The sequence below is a fragment of the Maylandia zebra genome, linkage group LG5 (genome assembly GCF_041146795.1).
Source record: "Maylandia zebra isolate NMK-2024a linkage group LG5, Mzebra_GT3a, whole genome shotgun sequence".
Taxonomy (NCBI): Eukaryota; Metazoa; Chordata; class Actinopteri; order Cichliformes; family Cichlidae; genus Maylandia; species Maylandia zebra.
Genome location: NC_135171.1, coordinates 39,083,902 through 39,107,891, shown reverse-complemented (window position 1 = coordinate 39,107,891; position 23,990 = coordinate 39,083,902). Strand labels below are relative to the sequence as shown.

The window sequence follows — 23,990 nt, the reverse complement described above, 5'->3', positions numbered from 1 at the left end:
ATAAACAAAATCCTGCTCATTGTTCTTCCTGATGACTCAAACAGGAGTATTTCCTCCAAGTGCAGGGGATTTTTGAACACAAAAATCAGTGTCTTTTAATCAGTTGTGTGTTTCCCTGTGTGTTTTAGGATGTAGATTCAGCCTATTTGGTCAAGGCTGATCTGGAGGATAAAGTCGGAGCTTTGACTGATGAAATAAACTTCCTGCGTAACGCGTATGAGGAGGTAAACAAAGGTCCTCATGCTTGGCATAATCCTGGATTTGCACACTCTTCCTTTCTGGTTTCCAGTTGTTTCTCGGATAAAGCTACAATTTCCACTTTGTTCATTGTTCTGTTTTATATCATGACTCACTGGAGAGTCAACTTCAAAACACTGTCTGCTTTTGAAATGCTTTTTATGCCAACCTGCGGAAACATTTGTTGTTGTCAACTGACTTCTCTAGAGATCTTCATAATAAATTAAATTAAATTAATAAAAATAAAACACACTAAGTCACCAGAGAGATTTTCAGACCACTGAAGTATCACTGAAACAGGCCCAGACATGCAGTGTGTTTGTGTGTTAACATTGTGATTCCATATGCTGAGCATATTAGCAACACGTAAAATATTTTTATCATCTTTTTTCCCATGGGGTGGCACAAGTGCAGGAAGATGCATGAGACAATAGTTGATCTTGCGGGTTTTTATACTGACTGCTTCTCTTTGATTTCCCTCAACTTGACCAGGAGCTGCGTGAGCTGCAGGCGAGCATTAAAGATACTTCAGTTGTGGTGCAGATGGACAACAGCCGCAGTCTGAACATGGAGCAGATCGTAGCTGAGGTCAAATCTCAGTATGAGGAGATTGCAGCCCGCAGTCGAGAGGAAGCAGAGGCCTGGTACAAGAATAAGGTAAAGGAGAGAAAACAGGATGATCCCTGGACCAAAGGAGTGACGCTAACAACACAAGCGCTTTACAGTCACTTATTTAAGCGGTTGTCAGAGTTCCCCTGCATAAACATGTGTCCTGTCACGCTCCAGTTCTAGATTTTGAACTGTACAAAAGTAGCTTTTCCAGGACTCAAAGTAACTGTTTTAGCTCTTCTCCCTTTAAGACAATTTTCTCCTGACTGGCTGCCCCACACAAAGCTTCTGTGTCTGAGATGAAAACATCAGTAGCATTAGCTCACTGACATCCTGCAGAACCGATGGTTGAAAATAGTCTGAAACCATGTATCCAATTCAAGATGGAAAGGCGGGGTACACCCAGAGAGGTCATCAGTCTATTGCGGGCTAACACAAAAAAGAGACAATTCACACCTGTGTCTTTGGACACAGTACCTGGACAGAACCCACACACGCACAGGAAAAACAGGCAAACATCACACAGAAAGGTCCCAGGCATAATCTTCAGTGCTAACACTGCACGTCCACGATTCCCTCCTTTACATGAAATAATTTTCTTTTGCGGTCCTCGTACCATTCACAGCTATTCTATTTGCAGTTTGACCAAATGTCAGTCCAGGCCAGCCAGTTTGGGGACGAGCTTCGCATCGTGAAGGGAGACATCGCCGAGATCAACCGACTGATCAGCCGCCTGCAGAGCGAGATAGAAGCGGTCAAAGCACAGGTACACATGGAAGCAACATTAAACTCAGAAAAATGCATTTCAGGTCCCTCATGGATGATCTCTTGTTCCCTTCCTCTCTTCAGCGTGCCAGTCTGGAGAACCAGCTGGCTGAGGCGGAGGAGCGTGGAGAGCTTGCTGTGAAAGAAGCCAAAGCTCGGATCAGAGACCTGGAGGAAGCTCTGCAGAGATCCAAACAGGATATGGCTCGACAGCTCCGGGAGTATCAGGTGAGTCAGGAGAAGACATGGATGGAAAATATAAACTATAAGTAGAAACAAAGGATAGACAAGAAAACATAGAACATAAGTGAAATGAAATTATGTGAAGTGAAACTGATTCTGTCTTCACCTGCAGGACCTGATGAACTTGAAACTGGCTCTGGACATTGAGATCGCCACCTACAGGAAGCTGCTGGAAGGAGAGGAGGACAGGTGGTTATGGTTATTCCATTCAGACTCTACCACTGCAGAGAGTTCACCAGAATATACATCCTTCCAATCCAATAAGAATAAATTGCAAGGGGCTTATGTACAATGTTACTTGCATAATCTTATGTTTGCTGACTCTGACTAAATGTAAACTACTTCATAAACCATTTCTTTATTTATGCATACTCATGGATGGAGTATGCATGGATGTGTGTATCCTTGAGCCTGACTTTCACCATTATGACCATCATTAGGGTAATTTTAGTTCGATGCTTGATTTACTGGAATGAGATTGGCAGCGACATACCGGCACTGAGACTAAGAGTGATTAAATTAAAAATTGATATTATGGATACAAATATTCATATGATAATTTTGTAAATTAAACAGCTTCACAAAAATGTGACGTCGCTGTAGATGAGTGAATGAAGCAGTGGAGCTAAATTCTTTTTGGATTTTTTATATACTCTGTTTTTGTTCCTGCGCCCAAATTTCCCCGCAGAAAACCTCTGAATACAAAGAAAATGTTGCAATAAATAACATTTTTTAATTTGTCGGTGTGCCACAATAATAATAATGTAGTTTAAATCTTAAATTAATAATTAGAAACAGTGGAAACAGACAAGGATCTGATTCCAATGGAAAGTTTTTTGTATTGCTAACAACTAGTTCCTGTTTGTCTTTATTGTGTGAATGCTGTAAGGTTCAGCTCTTTCTGCTAATGCCAGATAAACCTTTGTGGTGCTCATGACTTTTATACTTTTTGCTGATAAGCCATTTTGCAGCTCTTTGTTTCCCAGATGAAGCCGGAGATTTATCATGATTTATTCATCCACCCATTTTCTTCTGCGTATCTAATTCAAGGTCAACGGGGCTATCATACCCCACAGAGAGCGATAATAGAGACATCAGTGAGAACTACACCAGGATGAAATGAAACAGAATTTAGGTTAATGTTAGGGTAGAGTGCCCTCTACGGGTGGGAATCTGACACCACATGGTTACAGCCCAGGATGGAACAGAAGAGTTAAAGAGTCCACAAAAGTAGAAATATAAATAACCTCTTTTTCTTTTCTTTGTTTCTTTTTTGCCTCTGCAGACTTGGACAACAGTCTATCCTCAACATCCAGCCCATCTCCAACTACAGTAAGTGTCACACACTAAGGCAGTTTAGTGTATGAATACGAATGTTTTTATATGACTAAGCCCTTGATGCTCTGGACTGAGAGGTTACATTAATAAAGACAGAGAATTTGTATTTTATGAAATTCTGTTTTACACATCTTCATGTGTTTTTCTTCAGGTTTCTCTTCAAGTACTAAAAGCACTAATGGCTACCAAAGTGCCTCCAGCTCTCCTGCCCCGAAGCTGCTGATAAAGACAATTGAGACCAGAGATAACAGCAGATACAGCATTCACTGAGAGCACACTCACTGGTCCGCTCTGATTTCTAAAAGCTGTCTCTAAATGTGTGAGGGGCTCCACGGGACATTTCATTACTTTACTTAGAATAATGGAAACACAAATGATGTAAATGACAAAACCGAGTGGGAGTAGTGCTGGGGTTTGTTGTTAGTTTCTAATACTGTTAAGGATTTAAATGTGTTTAGTTTAGTGTGCTGAGTAGTCTAGCTTTAATCATATGGGGTTTTGATAACCACTGTGGTAGAGTGCTGTGTTATTTACTGTCTAATATCTACTGAGATCATAAGGTCATACGACTATTGGAGTTTAGAGTTTAGGATAGCTGGTTATAAAGAGATTTTTTTTATGCTACTATAAAGAACATTAACTTTCTTTATTTACAGAAGTAGTTTAGTTTGAGGGGCTAAGTTACTCTTTCGTTGCTTTTAAAAATAAAGTGATCATAAACAAAAATGTTCGTGAGTTTTTATTCTTTCCTGTTTCTGAAACTTCTGTAAAAGCAAAAAAAAAAAATTCAAAGTATAACAAACACCATGCTAATCATGCATCACATTTGATTTATTTATATTGATGTCTCTGTCGCGTTGCTACACACAGACTCAGCATTTCAGAGGACCCACAAAAATGTGCTATTTTTATACAGTCAGCCCCATCTTCCCCTTTTTCAATGTAATTAAGCATCACTGTTACAAAAGACCAAACAATATCACAGCATGAGCATGCACTAGCAGTTAAAATGAATATACCCAGAGTTAACAATATACAGTATCTGAAAATACCAGAGCCCCTGCTGAGGTTAGAGGTTTGTCCCATGGCAAAGTAAAACAAACAACTACATACCTTTCAATCCATCCATCAAGCTTCATCCAGTTTAGGGTCGCTACTTCTAGCAGTTAAAAGTTTGATTCAAAGTAATAGAAGGAAGTTCTGCCACAATACGTATTTTAAACACGCCTGTAGACGTCACTATTTTATTACTACATTCAATTTAATATAAATGTTATCCAACACATTAAAAATGCATAGTTAGAATCACAAAAAAGCCACCCATAAGTCAAAATTTCCGGTTATTACAAGGGCTACGTTTTTGACTGTTTTACAATCTTTCCAATATTTTCAGTCCTACATTAAACTTCCGGGGGCGTGGAATGGGACGCAAAAACGTTTTCTATTTTCTATTCCGTATTTAATAGCTTTGCTCGTGTTCAATTAAATACCAAAAATTAGTGATGGGTCCAGCAGCACTGACCCACCAGCGCATGTATCAAGCTCACAGAGCGAAGCCTGTATCGGTGCGTGTGTCGCTTTAAGAAAAAGTCACGTGATCGATACAGCTGCTGTATCGCTCATTGCCAACGCACTAAACTGTGTTTAAAAGGTACCACATCTGCATCTGTCAACGGAATGAGTCGCCACCAAAAAACAAACAAAATTACTCTCGCAAAGAAACAGATAATACACATCTCTCCATAAAAAATGGAGCCCAAAAGAAAAAGAAAAGTTTCTGCTGTGTGGGATCATTTCGATCTTTTAACTGCAAAGAAGGTAACTGTCTGTCTTTGTTTCAGTGTAATCTATCAGAATAGGAAAAACAGCAATGTGACCTGCAGTGTAAAGTATTTATTTCATTTTATGCAGGTTAAATGTCGCATCTGTTCTGCGGAGCTTTCTTACACAAACAAAAGCACCTCCTCAATGTTTAGGCATTACAGAGCCAAACATGAAAATGAGGAGACAAACACACCGAGAATAACACAGGTAGGCCTATATAGACATTGAGCAGCATTATCATCATTTTTTTTTCATAAATATATGTTTTATTATTTTGAAATCAAGCATCTAGGAAGACTGTTTTTGACCAGGCAGTCCTGAATTTTTTTATTTATTTTTTTTATAAAAGACAATCCCTTAGTATTGTGGAGAGTGTTGGAGAGAAACATTCCAAGATCAGAGGATCCTTTAACGTACTGGGGAAATAGGAAGACATCTTATCCGAACCTTTTCCACCCGGGTTTACAGTTTTTGTGTACCCCAGCTCCATCTGAGCCCTATGAGCTGAGGAAATGGTGTCCAAAAACGCAATGGACTGAATGCAAAAACATTGGATGAACTTGTTTTTCTGAATAGAAATTTATAATAAACTCTGAGTCAAATACATTTAAATGGGTAATGTTACATTCACAATACCTTTATTTTAATTTTCACTTAATGTCATTCACAATATATTTTAAAGATGTCTACAATATTTGCAATGTAAAAAATATAAAATGATTCCATGGAAAGTGCAATACCTCACAGTGTATACAAGTATGACTAGGTCATTGAATCAGTGCCTGTTGTGAGTCTCAAGTAAGTTGCCTGCAATGATACTTAAAGTCCAGCAGGTGACAGTATGGAGCAAAACAGCAACACTGTGTCGACACAGTATCGATACAGTTTGGGGAATGTGCTGAAACGCTTCACGAGGCCTCATCTACCCATCACTACCAATAATCAAAATTTAAAATAAATTAACTGAACATTAATTTGCTGAAAGCAAAGAGCCAGAGCGTCTGCTGAGCACGAGCTTTCAGCTTGTGACAGGGGGTTGGGCGAACAGCTCAGGACCGACGCTCCCCTCGCCTCTGATTGGTCCGGGTCGTGAAGTTTTCGCGCCAACGCGCTGCATTGTGGGGGACTGATAACGGAAGTTGTTGTGTCCTGAACAAGTTGGTGGGCTGTGTTGTTTGGCAGTGGGAAAGAGGGGCGCTGTGTTTTGGTTTTTAGATTTGAACTCAGGTTGAAATTATACCTGTCGCGGATGCGGGGCGAAGAGTCTTCGGATTCGGAGTCGAGCAGGATGGAGGAGAGCTCGGTGCGGAGGAGTTTGGAGACGTTGTGTCAGGAGCTGAACATGGACGAACAGACGGCCACAGAAGCTATGGACAACTTTACTGCCATATGGAATACATATACTCTGGAGGTGAATAATGTCCTCTAAATAGTCAGTAGCTGTTTATTGAGTCAGACTCCTGCTAAGCTCATTACTGTAGATAAATTTTCATGTGTAGTGAATGCTAGACCCGGACACGAATACAGCAGTTAAAGGGCTCTGTTTTTACTTTCCACGCTGGAGTCGCACCGGTTAGTCGATCGCCACTGTTTATGAACTAATTATATTGCCAGTAAAATGATCGTGCTGATTTATTCCTGTGTCAGAGTCACCCCTGGTTTCAGCCTCTGTAATGCAAAAATACTTAATGTCCAAGGGAAGCTTTAGTGCTACAGCAGGTATCAGCTGGATCAAGCTAAATTTATACAATATAATAAACTAAAAATAGATGAGACTAAAGACAGCGTATATAGATTTATTTGGCATTTATTTTGTTGAGCTGTTGTTGTCATATGTTGTTTATTGTTTGGGTTGCTGTGATGGCGTGAGTTTCTGATAAAGTAGACACTAGAGTAATCGTAATGTTTTATTTATTGAATGTAACTACTGTCCAGAACCACAGTCTTTGGTCATATCAGGGTTTGGACTGAATAACAAAAAGGGGGAAACGTATTGTTACCACTGACCTTGGTCATGAATTTTTTTTATAAACATAAAGACGCTTAACTTGTTTATGTCAAGCCTGTTCTTGTATACAGGGAGTGCAGAATTATTAGGCAAATGAGTATTTTGTCCACATCATCCTCTTCATGCATGTTGTCTTACTCCAAGCTGTATAGGCTCTAAAGCCTACTACCAATTAAGCATATTAGGTGATGTGCATCTCTGTAATGAGAAGGGGTGTGGTCTAATGACATCAACACCCTATATCAGGTGTGCATAATTATTAGGCAACTTCCTTTCCTTTGGCAAAATGGGTGAAAAGAAGGACTTGACAGGCTCAGAAAAGTCAAAAATAGTGAGATATCTTGCAGAGGGATGCAGCAGTCTCAAAATTGCAAAGCTTCTGAAGAGTGATCATCGAACAATCAAGCGTTTCATTCAAAATAGTCAACAGGGTTGCAAGAAGCGTGTGGAAAAACCAAGGCGCAAAATAACTGCCCATGAACTGAGAAAAGTCAAGCGTGCAGCTGCCAAGATGCCACTTGCCACCAGTTTGGCCATATTTCAGAGCTGCCTTGTCCTTGCAAAGAAAGGTGGCTATATTGGTCGCTGATTTGTTTTTGTTTTGTTTTTGAATGTCAGAAATGTATATTTGTGAATGTGGAGATGTTATATTGGTTTCACTGGTAAAAAATAAATAATTGAAATGGGTATATATTTGTTTTTTGTTAAGTTGCCTAATAATTATGCACAGTAATAGTCACCTGCACACACAGATATCCCCCTAAAATAGCTAAAACTAAAAACAAACTAAAAACTACTTCCAAAAACATTCAGCTTTGATATTAATGAGTTTTTTGGGTTCATTGAGAACATGGTTGTTGTTCAATAATAAAATTATTCCTCAAAAATACAACTTGCCTAATAATTCTGCACTCCCTGTACTAGTGTGGGTGGGTAAAGCTGTGCAGTAATTTAAAGAGTGCTTGTGGTATAGGGATGCACCACTGATGAAATTTTAGATTTTTTTTTATTCATTTAAATGCATAAAATTCATGGCAATGTTGTTTATTGAAAATTAAAATGAAAAACAATAAATGGGAATTATTTGAAACCGTGAGTCATGCAAAGATAGCCTACTCTGTGTAACTACTCCATGCTCTTAAACTTTGTTTCATTATTGTGTTCATTTCCTGTTTTCATGCTTGTCTTATTTGTTCTGTAAAGTGTCCTTGAGTGTTTTGAAAGGTGCTTTTAAATAAAATTTATTATTATTAAAACTTAAGTAGAATCCAAAAATTTAAACATGGATAAAAGCAGGAAAGGATATTTTTAAAAAACACAGACACACTCTTATAAGTATAATGTTGATTCCTAATTCATATTTATGAAGCTGTAACAGCAAAATGTTTTCTGATCAGTTTGATGTTTCTTGACTAAAAAGATGAATATGATTGTGCATCACGCAGCTGTTTGATCACAAAGCTTTCTGTTTATGTTATGTATCAAAGACAGATGTGTAAATGTTGTGTTGCTGTTTCTCTGCAGGGAGATGTTGTACACTGGCTAGCATGTTCGCTGTATTCAGCCTGCAGGAAGGGGTCCACTCCCACAGTGGGCAAAGGGCTGATGGAGGGAAACTGTGTCTCGCTGACCAGGATTCTTCGCTCCTCGAAACTCAGGTGAATCTCTGTCAGCTCTGCGCGACCTGACTGTGCAGTTTAAGAAAAATGTAGCAACTGATAAAGCAGTGAAAACATCAGTGTGCCGAATAAATTATGAGGTGGTAACTTACCTGGTTTTAGATGACTGATGGTGAAGAAAAGAAAAGACTCAGATTCAGTGTCTTCTTTACAGATAACACAGAAAGTGAAAGATTTTTCTGTATTATCTGTAGAAAAATGTGACCATAAACGATGAATGTTTACAAACTGAAATCCTTTAAAAAGTGTGTTACAACATTTCCAGTTAAGTTTTAATGGGAGCCTATCCTCCATTGTTTTGTGTTTGAACATGTACACTTCTGCTTGTTCTGTCCCTTCCTCAGTCTGATCCAGTTCTTCTCCAAGATGAGGAAGTGGGCCGACATGTCCAAGCTCTCGCAGGACTTCAGGCTCCGAATGGAGCGCCTGGAACGCAACTTTGAGGTCTCCACGGTGATTTTCCGCAAGTTTGAACCCATCTTCATGGACATGTTTCAGAATCCGCAGGGAACCGACCCGCCACGGCAACCACGCAGCAGGAAGCACAGGTAACACACACGGAGCTGCTGGTCTAACCCTTGGTTAACATTCTTGTAAAGTTCTATATCTAAAGTATTAAGATTTAAGTTTGAAGGTGTTTGCTTTAAATCCTTCTGATGCCTGACTTTGCAGTGCAAATTATATTAAAGTACATTCAGTTTTCGACACTGCTTAGCTATAAATTTGCTTACTATAGATTTAATTTTGTAGTGAATGTATTTTAGAGCTTCATGTAAAAAAAGCACCTGAGCAATAATAATGAAGGGATTCTCACTTTATTTAAATGCGTAGTTTCATGCTAAACATGGGCTGTCTTTAGCAGAAGCTTCTGTAAATTTCACAAATTCACTTTATTGGTGACTTTAAGCCCAGAGAGGACAGGACGTCCTTTTAGTCCTAAATTTCACTAATGCTGGTTAATTCATGTAGCCGTATGAACATCACAGAGGACAAATTCTCTTAAAAGCTCTCCTGTTTATCAGAGGTATGCTTTCCTCCTGTCAACAGCAGCTCATACCAGAAAGATAGAACACATTTGATTTTGGACACAGGGTCGTTTTTGTTTTGTTTTTTGTGATCTTGTCTCATACCATCTTTGCCTCTGGTTAGTTACTCTGACCACACACTTAGTCACCAGCCTTCAGTCTGGAAACGCAGAGATTTTATTCTCGTTGTCACATTTAGTCAATACACACAGCATGACCGTGTCCTCTCTCTGGATCTGCAGGCGGCTGCCCTGTCACATCAGTGATGTGTTCAAGTTCTGCTGGACTCTGTTTGTCTACACTAAAGGTACCCACTACTAAGCTTGAAAGGACACTTTACATTTTCGAATAACTGATTTCACAAATAATTATGTGCTAAATTTTTTTTCTCCGTTTTAGTTTCTTTAAATACAGCTACTAAAATAATTATTATTCATTACAGCCGTGATATATGATGTAACTGTGTGTTTCTGTTTGTGAAGGGAACTTCCGTATGATTGGGGATGACCTGGTGAACTCGTACCACCTGCTTCTCTGCTGTCTGGACTTGGTGTTTGGAAATGCTCTGCTCTGTGCCAACAGGAAAGACCTCATCAACCCGACGTTCAGAGGTGGGGGACCTGTGTGGTTGTCTCAAAGCGTTTTTAGACTAATTGCAAGACCGATTTTTAAAACTTTCAGTTATGTGTTATCTTTTCCACAATGCATTCCCAGAAAGCTCTACATTGATTAACTCCTCAGGTTTTTGTTTCCTAAACAGCTGATCATTGTTTACACTTTTACAGCTGTGATCAGAAATGTTACATCAGGGCGATTAATCACAACATGACAAATTCCTTTTATATGATCAGTGTTTTACGTTTGTACAGTGAGACACTGATTTGCTTCTCGGGAAATTCAGTTTGGGGAATAAACTCTGAGCAGCTGAGGATCACAAAATCTAAAATCAGATTTTATCAAGCAGAAAATGTAATCTTAGGATCGAGTAGCTCAGAGTTTTCACTAAACCTGCTTTTTGGAACAGGCTGTTGTTGCTCCAGTACCCTCACAGTACATTGGTTCATTTGTGTGTCTGTGTGCAGGTCTGCCTGCTGCGTACCGTGCTGATGGACATATTTCCTCTGATGAGCCTCCTCCATGTGTGTTGGAGAGATTGTGCGAGCTCCACGACGGGCTGGTGGTGGAGGCTAAAGGCATCAAGCAGCACTACTTCAAACCTTACATACAGAAGCTCTTTCAGAAACAGGTGCATTCGATTTATCCTAAACACATGCATACATGTGTTTAATCATTACAGTTCTTTTCCAGCTTTTTTCATTATTTATTTTTAATTTTTTTCAAGCAGTAATTTTGTTTCCCTCCAATCTGCTGCTACCTCACATTTCTCACCAATCAGATCCTGAAAGGTCACGATGAGCTTTTGACTGAACTCTTGGATCCTCAGAACTTCATCGATAACAAGTGAGCAACAAGAGAACAGAAAACAGCTTGTGCTCTTCCCTCTTCTTTCTGTTTTAGAAATGTAGATCCATTTATGTGTGTGTTTGCAGTAAAGCCATAAACAGGGAGTATGAGGAGTATGTGCTGACGGTGGGAGACTTCGATGAGCGAGTGTTTCTGGGAGCCGATGCCGACGAGGAGATCGGAACTCCAAGGAAGATCGTTCAGGAGCCACCTGCCAGCCAACAGCTGCAGCAACATGTGGAGAAGGTAAACACACACACACCATTAACAACACACACTGAAGGTATAGTCACCAACAAAAGATTTGAAACACCTGCCAGAAAATACCAGGTCACCAGTAAATCAAACATAAGACTGAGAAGAAAAAGTGATTTTCGATTTAAATAATCGAGGTTTTCATAATAAAGTGCGAAGTGAATGCAAAATCCATTTGATAAAGTTTGTATTAAAGCAACAATTATTGACCAATGTTAGTAAATTACTAAGAAAATAAAAGGAATAACAGGAAAACCACTGCTTTTACTTTTAATGTAGTTTAAATAAAGAATAAATGGGCCCAGCCCAGGATGAACTATTTTGTCTTTAAGCACGGATTTAAAAGCAGCCAACAAAGGAGTAGATCTGATATGAAGCAGCAATCTAAAGCTCAACTACAAAAAGTGTGATCCTTCTTTGATTCAAACCTGGATCAGCGAACTCAATAAAAAGTCACAGAGATGGAAAAAACCATTGTGGTGTTACTTCAAGGAAATTTACTCTCTCCCTCTCTCTATGCAGTCTGCCTCTCTCGCCCCCTCCACCCCTCTGACCGGACGAGTGTACCTGAAGGAGAAGGACCTGCTCGTCACTCCCGTCTCCTCGGCGACACAGAGTGTCAGCAGGCTGCAGAGCATGGTGGCTGGTTTAAGGACGGCCCCCAGTGACCATCTGATGCAGATCTTCAAGTCAGTCTTTTTTCTTCTTTTTATTTGTCTTTGCAGAACTACAGCACCAGTGAAAGGGTGTCCAAACTTCAGACTCGTACTGTACTGTACTTATCTTGAGCATGAAAATAGTGAAAGGAATACATTTAAATTAGAGGAGAAAGACTGTATACTGTAGATTTAACAGTGTGAGTAAAGAGTAGAGGAAAAAGGAGAAAAAGTGATTCAATCATGATCATTAGTCTGTGGTTTTATGAGTAAAATTGTTTGACTCAGTCATTTTTAGTTTTTCTGTCAGGGTGTTTTGAGCAGGACTCTTTGATCCCCACCTCCTCTTGTCTGTAGAGTCTTTGAACCTTGTGGTGGGAGGGGTCAGAGCAATGTGGGGCATGTGCATGTAGTAGGAGTTTCTTAAATTGTTTATGAAATGCTACCATATGTAAGTTTCACCAGCATCCTGTTCCTACTCTACCATTTTGGACTCCAGTTGCTAGCTAATGAACTCAGTATAGCAGGAAATGAACCGGTTTGTTTTGGTGTGATTGTGCCAGGACGATTAGGATATCTGTTATCAGCTGCAGTGTAAGACACTGAAGCTGCGGTCCATTGTACTACACAATGAAAGGTGTCATTACTCAGCTGAATGATACTGTAGATAACTACAACATCACCCTGATTAGCCTGCAGGTAGGGAAATCTAAGATGAGAAAATCCTCATCTTGAAAAGCTTGAATTCTCAGACAGATTTTTAAAAAAGGCTAATATTTATTATTATTATTAGTAGTAGTAGTAGTAGTAGTAGTAGTAATATTATTATTATTATTAAGTATTTAATATTTAGTGGCAATTCATGTATCATTTAAGAGAAAGAAAAAAACAATAAGAGTTTGAATATTAGTGAAATGGACTGTAAGCATTCAGTTACCATGGATCTATTTTCATATATTTCTGAATCATTAAAAATCCTTTGAACATTTCTTTTGAGTCACAGTTACATCCTCCAGTAGATGAAAGCACGAGACATAACCAAGAATAACACAAGAGTTTACAGAAACAAATGTTACAATAATGCGCTTTTCATAAGACGCATGATCCTGAAACCAGTATCACTCAGTCCCTTTGTGGTGTTTTCTATACTCAATAATGTAAAAACATTTGTTTTGCCTTTGTTCTTATTGAAGGTCCTGCTCCAGAGATCCCACAGAGTCCATACTGACCCGAGTGAAGACACTGGGACAAACCTTCAAAGAACATTACACCAACGACTTGGAGGACACGCCTGGCTCTCATATAGGTAGAACACAGACGGTGGTTTGAGGAGAGGTGTCTTCAGTGTTTAACAGACGAGAGGTTTTTGGTGATGACTAATGGAATCTCACTGTTGTGCACTTTTCTACTCCGATCACTGAATCATTTTTCTGCAGTATGAATTAAAATAGTATTAATTAAACTATGCTGGCTGTCAGACTCACCAAAATCCCTGTAAAGCATAAATGCATGTGTGTCTTTTGTTCCAGACTTTGCAGAGAACCGTCTAAAGCTGGCTGAGATCCTCTACTACAAGATCCTGGAGAACGTCATGGTCCAGGAGACCAGACGGCTGCCTGGCAGAGACATGAGCGTAAGCAGCAGTCAGAGCGTGTTTCATACAATAATGAGCCACTCGCACACCACAAGTCATTTTTACTATCCTACCTCAACGTAGATTGTTCTCCACACAACACTGACATCATTCCTCATCTGATGAGGCCTGTATGTATCTCTATCTCTAATTATACCTGTGGGTATAATTAAATATAAATTTATGTTGCGTAGTAGCATCAGACTCAGTGTTTCTCACTCATATGTCAGTCACAAAAACGATTATGCAGTTGTCAACTACTGGATGAGATGCACGGATCGAAGACGCAGCTAATTTATATCGAGCACCCCCAAAACCCGGGCAGCAAGCCAGACTGTAGTGAAAACACAGAAGAATGCTAACACAGATGTCTGTAGAGTCTCTGGCTCAAGTTTAAAGGTGTGTTTGTGTTGTCAGGTTTTGCTGGAGCAGGATATCTTCCATTGTTCCCTGATGGCGTGCTGTCTGGAGGTGGTGCTGTTCGCCTACAGCTCCCAGAGGACCTTTCCTTGGATCATCAGTGTCTTCAAACAGGTTCCTTTCTACTTCTTTAAGGTAATAGACGCTTAGAGCACACGCGCACACACACACACACAACCTTTGCTGAATAAAGGGTTAAAAAAAAAAATATCTAGACCACTAAAATCAATTTCCATCTGTGTTGCATCTGCTTAAAGTCATTAAACCAGATGCAGTACAGATGTTTAAATGAACAGCTCCTGTTTCCGGATTGATGAGTAAATAAAACCTGTCCTCTCCCCAAGCAGTTTGGGGTTTTTCACCACTCTGGATTGATTTAGTGTGTTTGTGTGCACAGGTGATCGAGGTGTTTATCCGCTCCGAGGAGGGCCTGTCCAGAGACATGGTGAAACATCTGAACTCCATCGAGGAGCAGGTTCTGGAGTGCAGGGCGTGGACCACAGACTCTGCCCTGTGGAGCGCCTTGCAGGCTGCAGGGAACAAGGTTCCCACAGTGGAGGAGGTCAGAGGAACACACATAATCCATAATAATTATAATATTGATAAAAACCTCCAAACTGTCTAGAAATACAAGCTCTCTCAATGTGCTTTGCATAATTTGTCTCTAAAGGCTCAAATAGAAATTTTAATAAACATAAAATGTCTCAAGTCTAATTTTTCATCATAAAGAGGATCAGTCCCATAAACACGATACTGGTAAAGACTATGAGGCAAGTGAAGATTTACATAGGAAATCACTGAAGTGGGAGCTATTAGACTAATTTCCAGCTTCATAATTTTATCTTTGGACTCTACTGGAGCAGCTTTGCATGAATCACATGTTGAGAACTTGGTGCAGCTCCTGAGATCATCAATTGTATGGGGGGAAAATGTTACTTTTTCTGTAACTGTCAACTTTCAGGTTGAAAAAACATTTACCATTCATATCATCCACAAATATGAATTTGTCTGAATCACAACATGAAATTTCTCTTTTTTTTTTTTTTTTTATCTGAAAGTGTTAGATAATACAGTATTAGATAAGAGCATATCAGATTCAGGAAGTTGGGAGTGCACAGTGCAGTTGAAACGCATAACTAACAGGTGGGCGGGGCTTGTGTGTCACTCTAATTGATATGAAGAGCCAAGAGTAGGAAAGAAAAACATGTAAAACTCTGTTTAGAGAAGTCTTCAATAAACACTAAATCTCATCTCTTTCTGCAGGTGAATTTTTCCTCCAGTCTTGACACAGGTTCTGCTTCTGGATCTTGTTCTGTCAGTGGAGGGCAGTCCCACCTGCCCATGGTGGCCCTCTCACCCATCATCCATCCCCGCATCAGGGAGTTCAGGTCCGGCCTGGGCAGCGCCCGTAAAGGTGGGTCTCTAAGCCGGGCGGGTCTTCAGGTTGTTTTTGTAACTTAATGTTAAATTTTTTGTTTTCTCTTCACCTCTTCCAGATGTGCCTCCCTCTCCACTGTCCGTACATGACAGGTACAGCTCTCCTGCAGCTGGCAGCGCGAAACGGCGTCTCTTCGGTGACGACCCACCAGCTCCGTCACCAGGCCTGAACGCCGGCTTAAGCCCAATGTCCTCTCCAGCAAAGAGGCTGACCTTTGGCACAAGCAGCACCCTGAAGATCGCAGGACAGGGGACACAAACCACCGTCCTGAGTATCCCACTGCCAGGTGCTTACACCTTACACCATTCCTGTTTCACTGTTGTCATGGTTGCATCATCAGCCAAAACAGGATAAAATTACATATTTTTTATTTATTTATTTTTTTAAACCTCCCTGGCACTGAATAAGCTGAACTGCCACCAAAAACAGAGACTTGGAGCATTCGCATTTGCATTTCTTTACACAGAGTATTCAGGCTCCATACAGAAGAAGGTCAAACCCTCAAACTGAGACGGTGTTAGTACCTTGCTCTGATGCTGGACATGGATTTAAGCCTCTATCCCTGACATGCTGATAGTTTTCTTTGCTAAAATAAGTCCACATAAACGTTCAGGCAGTTGGTTTTTCCTGCTAAACATCTGTTTGTGGGAATATCTGCAGGTACAAATAACACTGACCGCACCTTCACGCTGATCCCGGTTCAGCCGTGTGATTCTTCTGCTCCCATCACGGCTCAGTTCCTGCTGACCGCCTCCCCGAGCCGGCCCACCGCCGTTGCCACGACCTCTGATACCCAAGCAGGAAATGGACGACCGAGACGCACAGGATCACTCGCTCTCTTCTTCAGGAAGGTACAGACTGTGAAAGGAGTGTGACATTTTACGACAGGCTGGTTTCATAAAAATCTCTAGTTATAAATTTAAGAATTTAGAATTTGATATTTTTATGTTTCTATAACCTGATCACTCTACTCTTTTTGTCTGGGAAAGAAACGCATTAATAAATAAACCTTAAAATGTGCAGAACATAATACAGGTTCCAGTTTAGATGATAAACATCCCACTAGAGCTACAACCAACAATTCAGATTTAATCTCTTGATTTCTTTTTCCTCCTTCCCGCTCAAAAAAAAAACAGAGCCCTTTTTTTATTTGTATTTTTGTTCACATAAAATGTCTCTTTCAGATCTTTGATCAGAACTTTGTATGTCATGCATTACACTGGTGGTTAGAGTAATACAGTTTCATTCTCTCTGAATATGAAAATAAGTAAGAACTAAATACTTTTCAGTTTTAAGATGTTTACTCGAGTAACATGAGCTGCATTAGCCACTGCCCTCCATACATTTATCTTTGACATTTTATTTTTCTACTTGTACAGCAGCTGGAAATGATGAATTATGAAATTTGCAGGACATATAAATCTCGTCCCTCTGCCCTTGCAGGTGTATCACCTGGCTAGCGTACGTCTGAGGGATTTGTGTGTGAAGCTGGACATCTCGTCCGATCTGCGAGGGAAAATCTGGACTTGTTTCGAGCACTCTCTGGTCCACTGTACCGATCTGATGAAGGACCGGCACCTCGACCAGCTGCTGCTGTGCAGCATTTACATCATTTCCAAGGTGAGAACCTGGAGAAAAGCTTCACATTTAATTAAGAAGAACGTATGGCAGCTGTTTTTTAAACCGCCTGAGGCTGCTGCGCTGGCTTGCTGGGAAATGTCTTTCTGGCATTTTAGCACTGTTTTGCAGGAAAACCAGGCTGAGTCAGCCAGAGAAAAGCAGACAGTTTATTCACAACATTTTATCCTTTAGCTGTCTTAGCTGTCAGTATAGTTTCTCCGATGGAGAATACATTTAATACATGCAGGCTGTTACTAACCTTGCAAATGAAGCCCAGCTGAAAGTTTGAGCAGCATCAACTGTGTCACATCATCGCAGTAGTGTGTATGTATCCTGTTCATTTGTTCTTTTCATAATTGAGCCCAAGTTTCTTTTCCACTGCTGGAAATTCAACTACTAGAACAAAAGAAACATGTGCTTGTAGTAGAGGTAAGGATACCTGAGTTTAGAATCACCTGTGTATTAACGTGATATTTTTCCAGAACAACTTACTAGAAGGAACAGGGCGTCTAGTTTAAGAAATCAATTTTGTTTGTACATCTCTTGACTCCTTCCTTCCTTCCTTCCTTCCTTCCTTCCTTCCTTCCTTGTAGATCACCAAAGACACTCACACCTTCCAGGACATCATGAAATGTTACCGCAGCCAGCCGCAGGCCAACAGCCACGTGAGAAACCCCTTTAACACAAGCTAATTACTGATTCTCTTAATCAGTAATGTTATGTTTGTAGAGGCTCCACTCTTACACTCTGTGTTTATACATGTAGGTGTACCGCAGCGTCTTACTGCGTCGCACTCCCAGAGAGCAGGTGGCTGATGAAAACATGGAGGTGGATCCTGTTTCGGGTGGAGAATGTAAGCTCTCACAGACATATGTTTCATAATGACTTGCTTTAATGTAGCATCAAAGCAGCAGTGTTTATTGGCAGCCGTATTTCATGAACATTTCTAATCAGTTGTTGCATTTAAAGACTGGCAGCATCTTCTGCACAGCAGTTTGATATCTGAATTTAACCTTTTAAGATGTTTGAGGTTAGTCAGGGATTCTCTCTTTATTATTTATTTATGTATTTGTACACGCTGAAAGCTTCCGGTAAACTTGTGACTTTTTACAGATGGCGCTCTGATGGCTGACACGTTATCCATCTTTTTTTATGCTTTTCATCAGACATATAGTCTATAGTGTTATCTTCAGGGGAATAAAAAATATACATGTATTAGCTGAGAACATCCATCTGTGTGTATTCTACCACCTCCATCTCCCACAGCAGCCGACACTCATGCTGTACAAACATAAAACGCTTTAACTGCAGTAGATAAATCTGACTAAGACCTGGAAACGTCTCAGTCAGATTCTCAAACTGTCTCAACTGAGCTCCTCCTTCCAGACACCGTCCATAGGAAGTGCACTGGTGACTTCCCACAGCTGAAGTTCTCTGGCTTCACTCTCCCCTCACTCATGCACAACACCCAGCTAGACTTCATCTCCTCTACCTAAAGCACCTACTCCTTCCTCCCCACCTGGATCAGGCAGTTCCCCCTTTTCCAGCTGAGAACCTACAGCCTTAGATTAACTGAGAGAAATGCTAATTAGCTTTAACATTATTTCAGTTATGGTCCCATATTAGGACTCATCAGAGGGGATTTGACCAGTCTAATTCTGGGGCACGAGTGCTTTGAAAATATGCACGAAAACGTCCCAATAAAGAAAGAAATAGAGAAATGACAAAGTTGTTTTAATACATGAGGAAAAACACGACATCGAGTATGATCAGACCGAAGGAGGAGATACTAGAGCTTGTGTTATGCCACCCAAAGTAAAAAATTGATATTTAGGTATATGACAGGAAGAGGAAACAGTGGAGTGAAATTAACGATGTAGTTAAGTGATAGAAAAGCAGGACTTTAAGCAGCTGGCTGAAAAGCTGATGATATGAGGAAGGAAAAAGTGGAGCTCGATATTTGATAAATTACTCAAAAACGTTAATTTGCTTTTCTCTTCAGCTGCAGAGAAAACCAATCAGCACTCGGGAAACTTAAACTGCAGCCAATCAGGAGGGGAGGAGGAGCGTGGTGACCTCATCCAGTTTTACAACACTGTGTACGTCCTGAAGATGAAGAGCTTTGCTCTGCGATACGCCACCAGCGATAACCGGGTACGCTCCTGTCGTTACCTGTCTCCAAGGTAACGATATTATTGCGTGGGTGAATGTTTGTTCTTGTTTGACGTGGCTGTGTCGGTTCCTCCAGGCGGACGCTCCTCCTCTCTCTCCGTTTCCGTCGGTCCGGGCTCAGCCTCTGTCTCCTCGCCGGATCTCTCAGAGACACTCGCTCTACGTCTCCCCTCACAAGAACTCAGCAGGCTGTCTCACGCCGAACTCCTACACCTACAGGATAAACAGCAGCCCGTCTAAGGCAAGAACACACTGTCACTCACACACATGGCGCCAAAGAGTCTCTGTAACAGGACCGGGCTGTATCTGCGATAAAACACAATGTGCCGTTAGTTCTATAAGGTTGTAAAGGACGGCACATCCATCGAAGACTCTGAGCCAAATGGATGAAACAGTTCTGTGCTTCATAGCTGTTGTATCACTCGGCCTGATTGGGACACAGAAATGTGTTGTTTTACACTTTTCTCTGAAGTGTCTGTTGTTCAGTGTTGTTTAACTTCCCAAAACTTTTTAGTCATCTTTTTCGATTCACATTGTAGTGATGATTATATGCAGGCGCTTCTAATATTCTTGTGAATTTATAGTTGGGGGTCTCTCCCCTTTCACAATAAGTGCCCAGAAGCATTTCAAAGATGGCTGCAGAGTGGTGGGTTTTGCTTCTAAAAGACTGTTGTATTTAACCGTTTCAGCCGAGTAAGGTCCTGTAACTCCTAAACTTTCTGTTGATAATTTTAGTCTCATTTAAATCTTGGTCCTTGGTCTCATCAGTGTAATCAGTCATCATCTAGAACAAAGTCTTAAAAAGTGTTGATGGTCTGTAGAAACAGCCTCACAGTTTATTAAAAAAGTGTTTTAAACACTGCTCAGGATACATGAAAGGTTTTGTACTAGTTTGTTGTCGTTATCAATAGCTGTTTGTGTGTTGGGAGGGTGTTAAGAGCTCTGATGTACAGCTGGGACATAAATCCAGATTTACAAAAATCCTTCCAGGAAAATATCCTCTACAGATTAGATTTTTAAAAAAAAAACATTTATCATTCATATCATCCACAAATATGAATTTGTCTGAATCACACCATGAAATTTCTTTTTTTTTTCTTTTTTTTGTTTAATCTGAAAGTGTTAGATAATACAGTATTAGCTAGTGAGAGTGCACAGTGCAGTTAAAACTCATAATAAAAATAAAATGGAAGCAATTCTTCAGTGTGTCCTTTCCTCTCTGCAGGAGCTGTCAGACATCAACCGGATGATCCGGCAGGGCTGCGTGAGCAGGAAGAGAGCCTTCAACATGGAGGGGGACGTCATGATGTCGTCGGCATGCGACTCCCCGAGTAAGAGGGCGTGTCCGGAGAACGGCAGCAGCCCAGATGTGCTGCTGAAGCGCCTCCAGGATGTCGTGTCGGAGCGGCAGAGTCACTGATGGGCCGACAGAGGGACAGAAACTCAAACCTGAAACTCTGCCAGGAAAGTAATGAAGCATTAAGATTAACGGCTCCTCAGGTTCAAAAAGAAAAATCCAGCGACACACAGAGACGTGTTTGATTTCAGGAAACGTAAAGCTAAGGTGCCTGTTTTATGTCTCACATTTGATTTTAATCCAAGGGCACAAGACACCGAACGCACAGCGATATTGATGCTTTTCTTGTTTTATCCACAGCAAGTTGTAGTTCTGCTTCCTGTCTGTCGATCACATTGTTTGATCCACATCACGAAACAAAACTCACACAAGAGGCGAAACGCTCACTGAGAGTTGCGTTACGTCTTTGCACAGAGGTGCTTGTTATATTCGTGTTCAATCCTCGGTGTGACTCACGTTCAGTTCCTTTCAGTTTTAATCCCGCCCCTTTAATTTAATCAACCAATCCGCTTGAATCAGAGGTCCCGTTTTTGATCTTTGAGCTTTTAATTGTTCAGTTGCCTCCACTCAGACTTACTGCCAGTTTGTCCTAGTGGCCACCTGTAGTAATGCACCTGAAATTCCACAGGGAAAGGGTTTTTGCTTTCCCGCAAACCTCTGGAGAAAAAAAAAAAAAAAAAAAGATGTGTAATGAGGTCGGTTTTAATTGTTCTGGTTTTAAATTTTGTTGATGGAGGGATTAATGTTTCTAAAATCGTTCCTAGCAGCTGAAAAATCTGTGTGTGCCTTAGATACATGTAGATCCCAAATCGGGGCTTACACGATGCATCCCTGCTGCCGCCGTCTTATTCAGGAGGTCTGACTGACTTTGGATCACATTATTATACTAAACAGCAAAGTTGTTTTTCAGCTCTGTGGTGTTCCAAAGAAACAGATGCTAAATCAAAGCACCAATTATATATATTTCTTTTTTTTTCTTTTTTTCTTTTTAACAGATTTTACTGTTTGAGAAACATGTTTGATTAGATAACAATAAGTAATCCTTCCTCTAATCTGACTTTTTGTTTAAATCAATGTCCTGGCATTATAATAAGCTAATGTTGGCTTATGTCAGGAAGGATAAACACCTTTTATAATACTATTATGAAAGCTGTGCTACAAGTCTTATTATGACATATAAAGGATGTTAACTGGCTCGTCAGCTGTGGTCATCCTAAATTACCCGGTCGAGCGTTAAAAAGTTAAATATGTAGCTGGATATATAAATATGTTAACCTGCACTGCGTTGTTCACATAACTGCTGATCTGTGTGCAGATTCCTAAAAGATAAAGTCAGAAGACTATCGTGGACTCCAGCTCTTCAGACTGAATCCCTCGTCTGCAACTTTCATGTAAAGTACTTGACAGGAAGATAAACTGGATTCAATGATGGAGAAGTCCCACTTTTATATTTAACATCAAAACAGAGCTGAAAATAATCAGCTATGATTCTAAAATTTGGTAAACCTATTCAAGCGTTTGTAACTGCTTGAAAATCAGTTGAAATTTCAGCAAATTCTGATGATTTTTAATTATGCATAGGCCTCTTCCTTCACAGACATAAAGCATTAGAAGCTCAGAGCCTCCTGAACAATATGGCGGCCTTGTTCTTGCATTGCTTCACTCAGTAACAGCGATCGGTGTAGCGTCTGTGTCAATGGACTCTGTAAGCCAAGCGGTAACTTGTCATTCTCAGGCGAGCGTGAGGCATCTCCATGGAGTCGTTCACAGTCGCAGTCCCACCTAAAAACAGACAAACTGTGGACTCTGCCTGTAAACTGAGCCTGGTGGTGATCATCTCATTTATTACAGTCGCCAGCTGAGCATCACATGCAGCCAGCTTGATGACATGTCTGGGGTCAGACGTTGGTCTTTAAGCAGCTGTAGTAGCAGACTTTGTTTTTCAGTGTGGCGACAGCTGTTTGCGTGTTTGTGACTCAGCACTTTAAAACTCTCTTTCATACTGCAGGAATTACCTTTCTTTGTTTTAACAGACTCAAAGAATATTTGATATTTGGAGTATCTAATCATCCACACCTCTCATACATGATTTCCAAAACAAACAAAATATAAACACCTTCTCTTCTTTCAGAGAAATCTGATGTGAACACTTTTTGATTCAGAGAGTCTTTATACATGAGTTTTCAGGGTCAGACCTCTCAGCCTGTCTGTGTTGGTGCCTTTTTTGTACATATGCAAATAAATAACAGTATTAAGGAAAATAAGTGGAGAAAAGGAAACGCAGAAGTATCTGAAACCTTTTTCAGATGTCTGAAATAGTTGAACGTCTAAACCGTGTATCGTTTCCTTGAGATGATGTCTTTCACTACACTTCCTGCAGATGTCTCCTCTTTGTTTGGAGACTTGATTTCTGTGGAGAAAATGTCTTTTATTAGTTTTAATGTTTCTTTTTATTTTGTGGTTTGAACCATGTTGTGCTGTAATTACAGGTGTTCTGCTCGGCTGAAGCAGCATTTTTGTACGCAGGTGTGTAGTATCTACACTCGACTTTATTCTATGATGTGTTAGAAATCAGTCTCTCAGCTTCTACCTACCGTGGCTTTTTCATAATTGCTAAAAAAAAAAAAGTTTTGTAAAATAAACATTTAAAAGGTGTTGAGTTGTTTTATGGAAGGCCTTAAAAACACTGATCGATGGGCGTCGCCCGTCATCTTCAGTGATATTTGTATTTTCTACAAATAGTCAAGTTTTGTATAATAAAACTCTTCATTGTGAAATTTAGCTTTCATGTGTCCCCCTTATTTCATTTTTTTAATTTTCTTTGGTGAAAATATTTTTAAAAATAATTTAAAAGTGAATTCTTGACTTTTCACATCACTTGGGGGGGTGATCAGTACCATGAAGGTCCTGGGTGAGTGGCCACCGGGCTGCTGAGGCCTTTCTGGGTGGAGTCTCCCTGCACCGCCGTGGTTTTTCTCCGGCTTCTCCCACAGTCCAGACCTGATGTTAGGTTAACTGGCCCGAGGACAGCTGGGATAGGCTCCAGCCTTCCTGTGACCCTAAATTGAATAAGTAGAAGAAGAGTGATGGATGACTGGATAATGTAAGTTGAGGCTCCTGAAAACCACTAAATGGCCCTTGTGGTGAGGTTCCACTGGTCAGGAAGTGACCACACTTCAACTGTTATTTGGTAGATTCAGTTTTATTCTGTAACTCAAGACATCACTTGTTCACTTTTTCTGTTTTC

General features: G+C 40.4%; 2 protein-coding genes across 3 annotated transcripts in view; both read left to right on the top strand.

Annotated features, from left to right (window-relative positions):
* LOC101487185 (intermediate filament protein ON3-like) overlaps positions 1-3,908 on the top strand; it is a 34,667-nt gene extending 30,759 nt beyond the window's left edge. For both annotated transcript variants that reach the window (XM_004559047.3, XM_076884332.1), the window contains exons 5-11: positions 129-224; positions 730-894; positions 1,487-1,612; positions 1,696-1,839; positions 1,967-2,043; positions 3,140-3,186; positions 3,344-3,908. In XM_004559047.3, coding sequence (XP_004559104.1) covers positions 129-224; positions 730-894; positions 1,487-1,612; positions 1,696-1,839; positions 1,967-2,043; positions 3,140-3,186; positions 3,344-3,462 — 774 coding nt within the window. In that variant the 3' untranslated portion in view covers positions 3,463-3,908. The remainder of the gene's footprint in view (positions 1-128; positions 225-729; positions 895-1,486; positions 1,613-1,695; positions 1,840-1,966; positions 2,044-3,139; positions 3,187-3,343) is intronic.
* A 2,242-nt stretch (positions 3,909-6,150) lies between these two features.
* rbl1 (retinoblastoma-like 1 (p107)) lies at positions 6,151-23,520 on the top strand. Its single transcript, XM_004559049.5, has 22 exons — positions 6,151-6,427; positions 8,549-8,682; positions 9,048-9,251; positions 9,971-10,035; positions 10,211-10,339; positions 10,811-10,974; positions 11,125-11,189; positions 11,279-11,438; positions 11,970-12,136; positions 13,297-13,409; positions 13,633-13,736; positions 14,154-14,291; positions 14,554-14,718; positions 15,420-15,570; positions 15,653-15,880; positions 16,255-16,445; positions 17,038-17,214; positions 17,808-17,879; positions 17,980-18,067; positions 19,217-19,368; positions 19,463-19,627; positions 20,612-23,520. The coding sequence occupies exons 1-22, from the start codon at positions 6,266-6,268 to the stop codon at positions 20,804-20,806; spliced, it is 3,189 nt and encodes a 1,062-aa protein (XP_004559106.3). The 5' UTR covers positions 6,151-6,265; the 3' UTR covers positions 20,807-23,520.
* Positions 23,521-23,990: the final 470 nt, after the last annotated feature.

Bases quoted from the DNA above. Each gene is read 5' to 3' on its own strand.
- rbl1 (XM_004559049.5), top strand. From the start codon at position 6,266: ATGCGGGGCGAAGAGTCTTCGGATTCGGAGTCGAGCAGGATGGAGGAG. The intron at 10,340-10,810 runs GTGGGGGACCTG...GTCTGTGTGCAG, and splicing joins CATCAACCCGACGTTCAGAG to GTCTGCCTGCTGCGTACCGT. The intron at 13,410-13,632 runs GTAGAACACAGA...CTTTTGTTCCAG, and splicing joins CACGCCTGGCTCTCATATAG to ACTTTGCAGAGAACCGTCTA.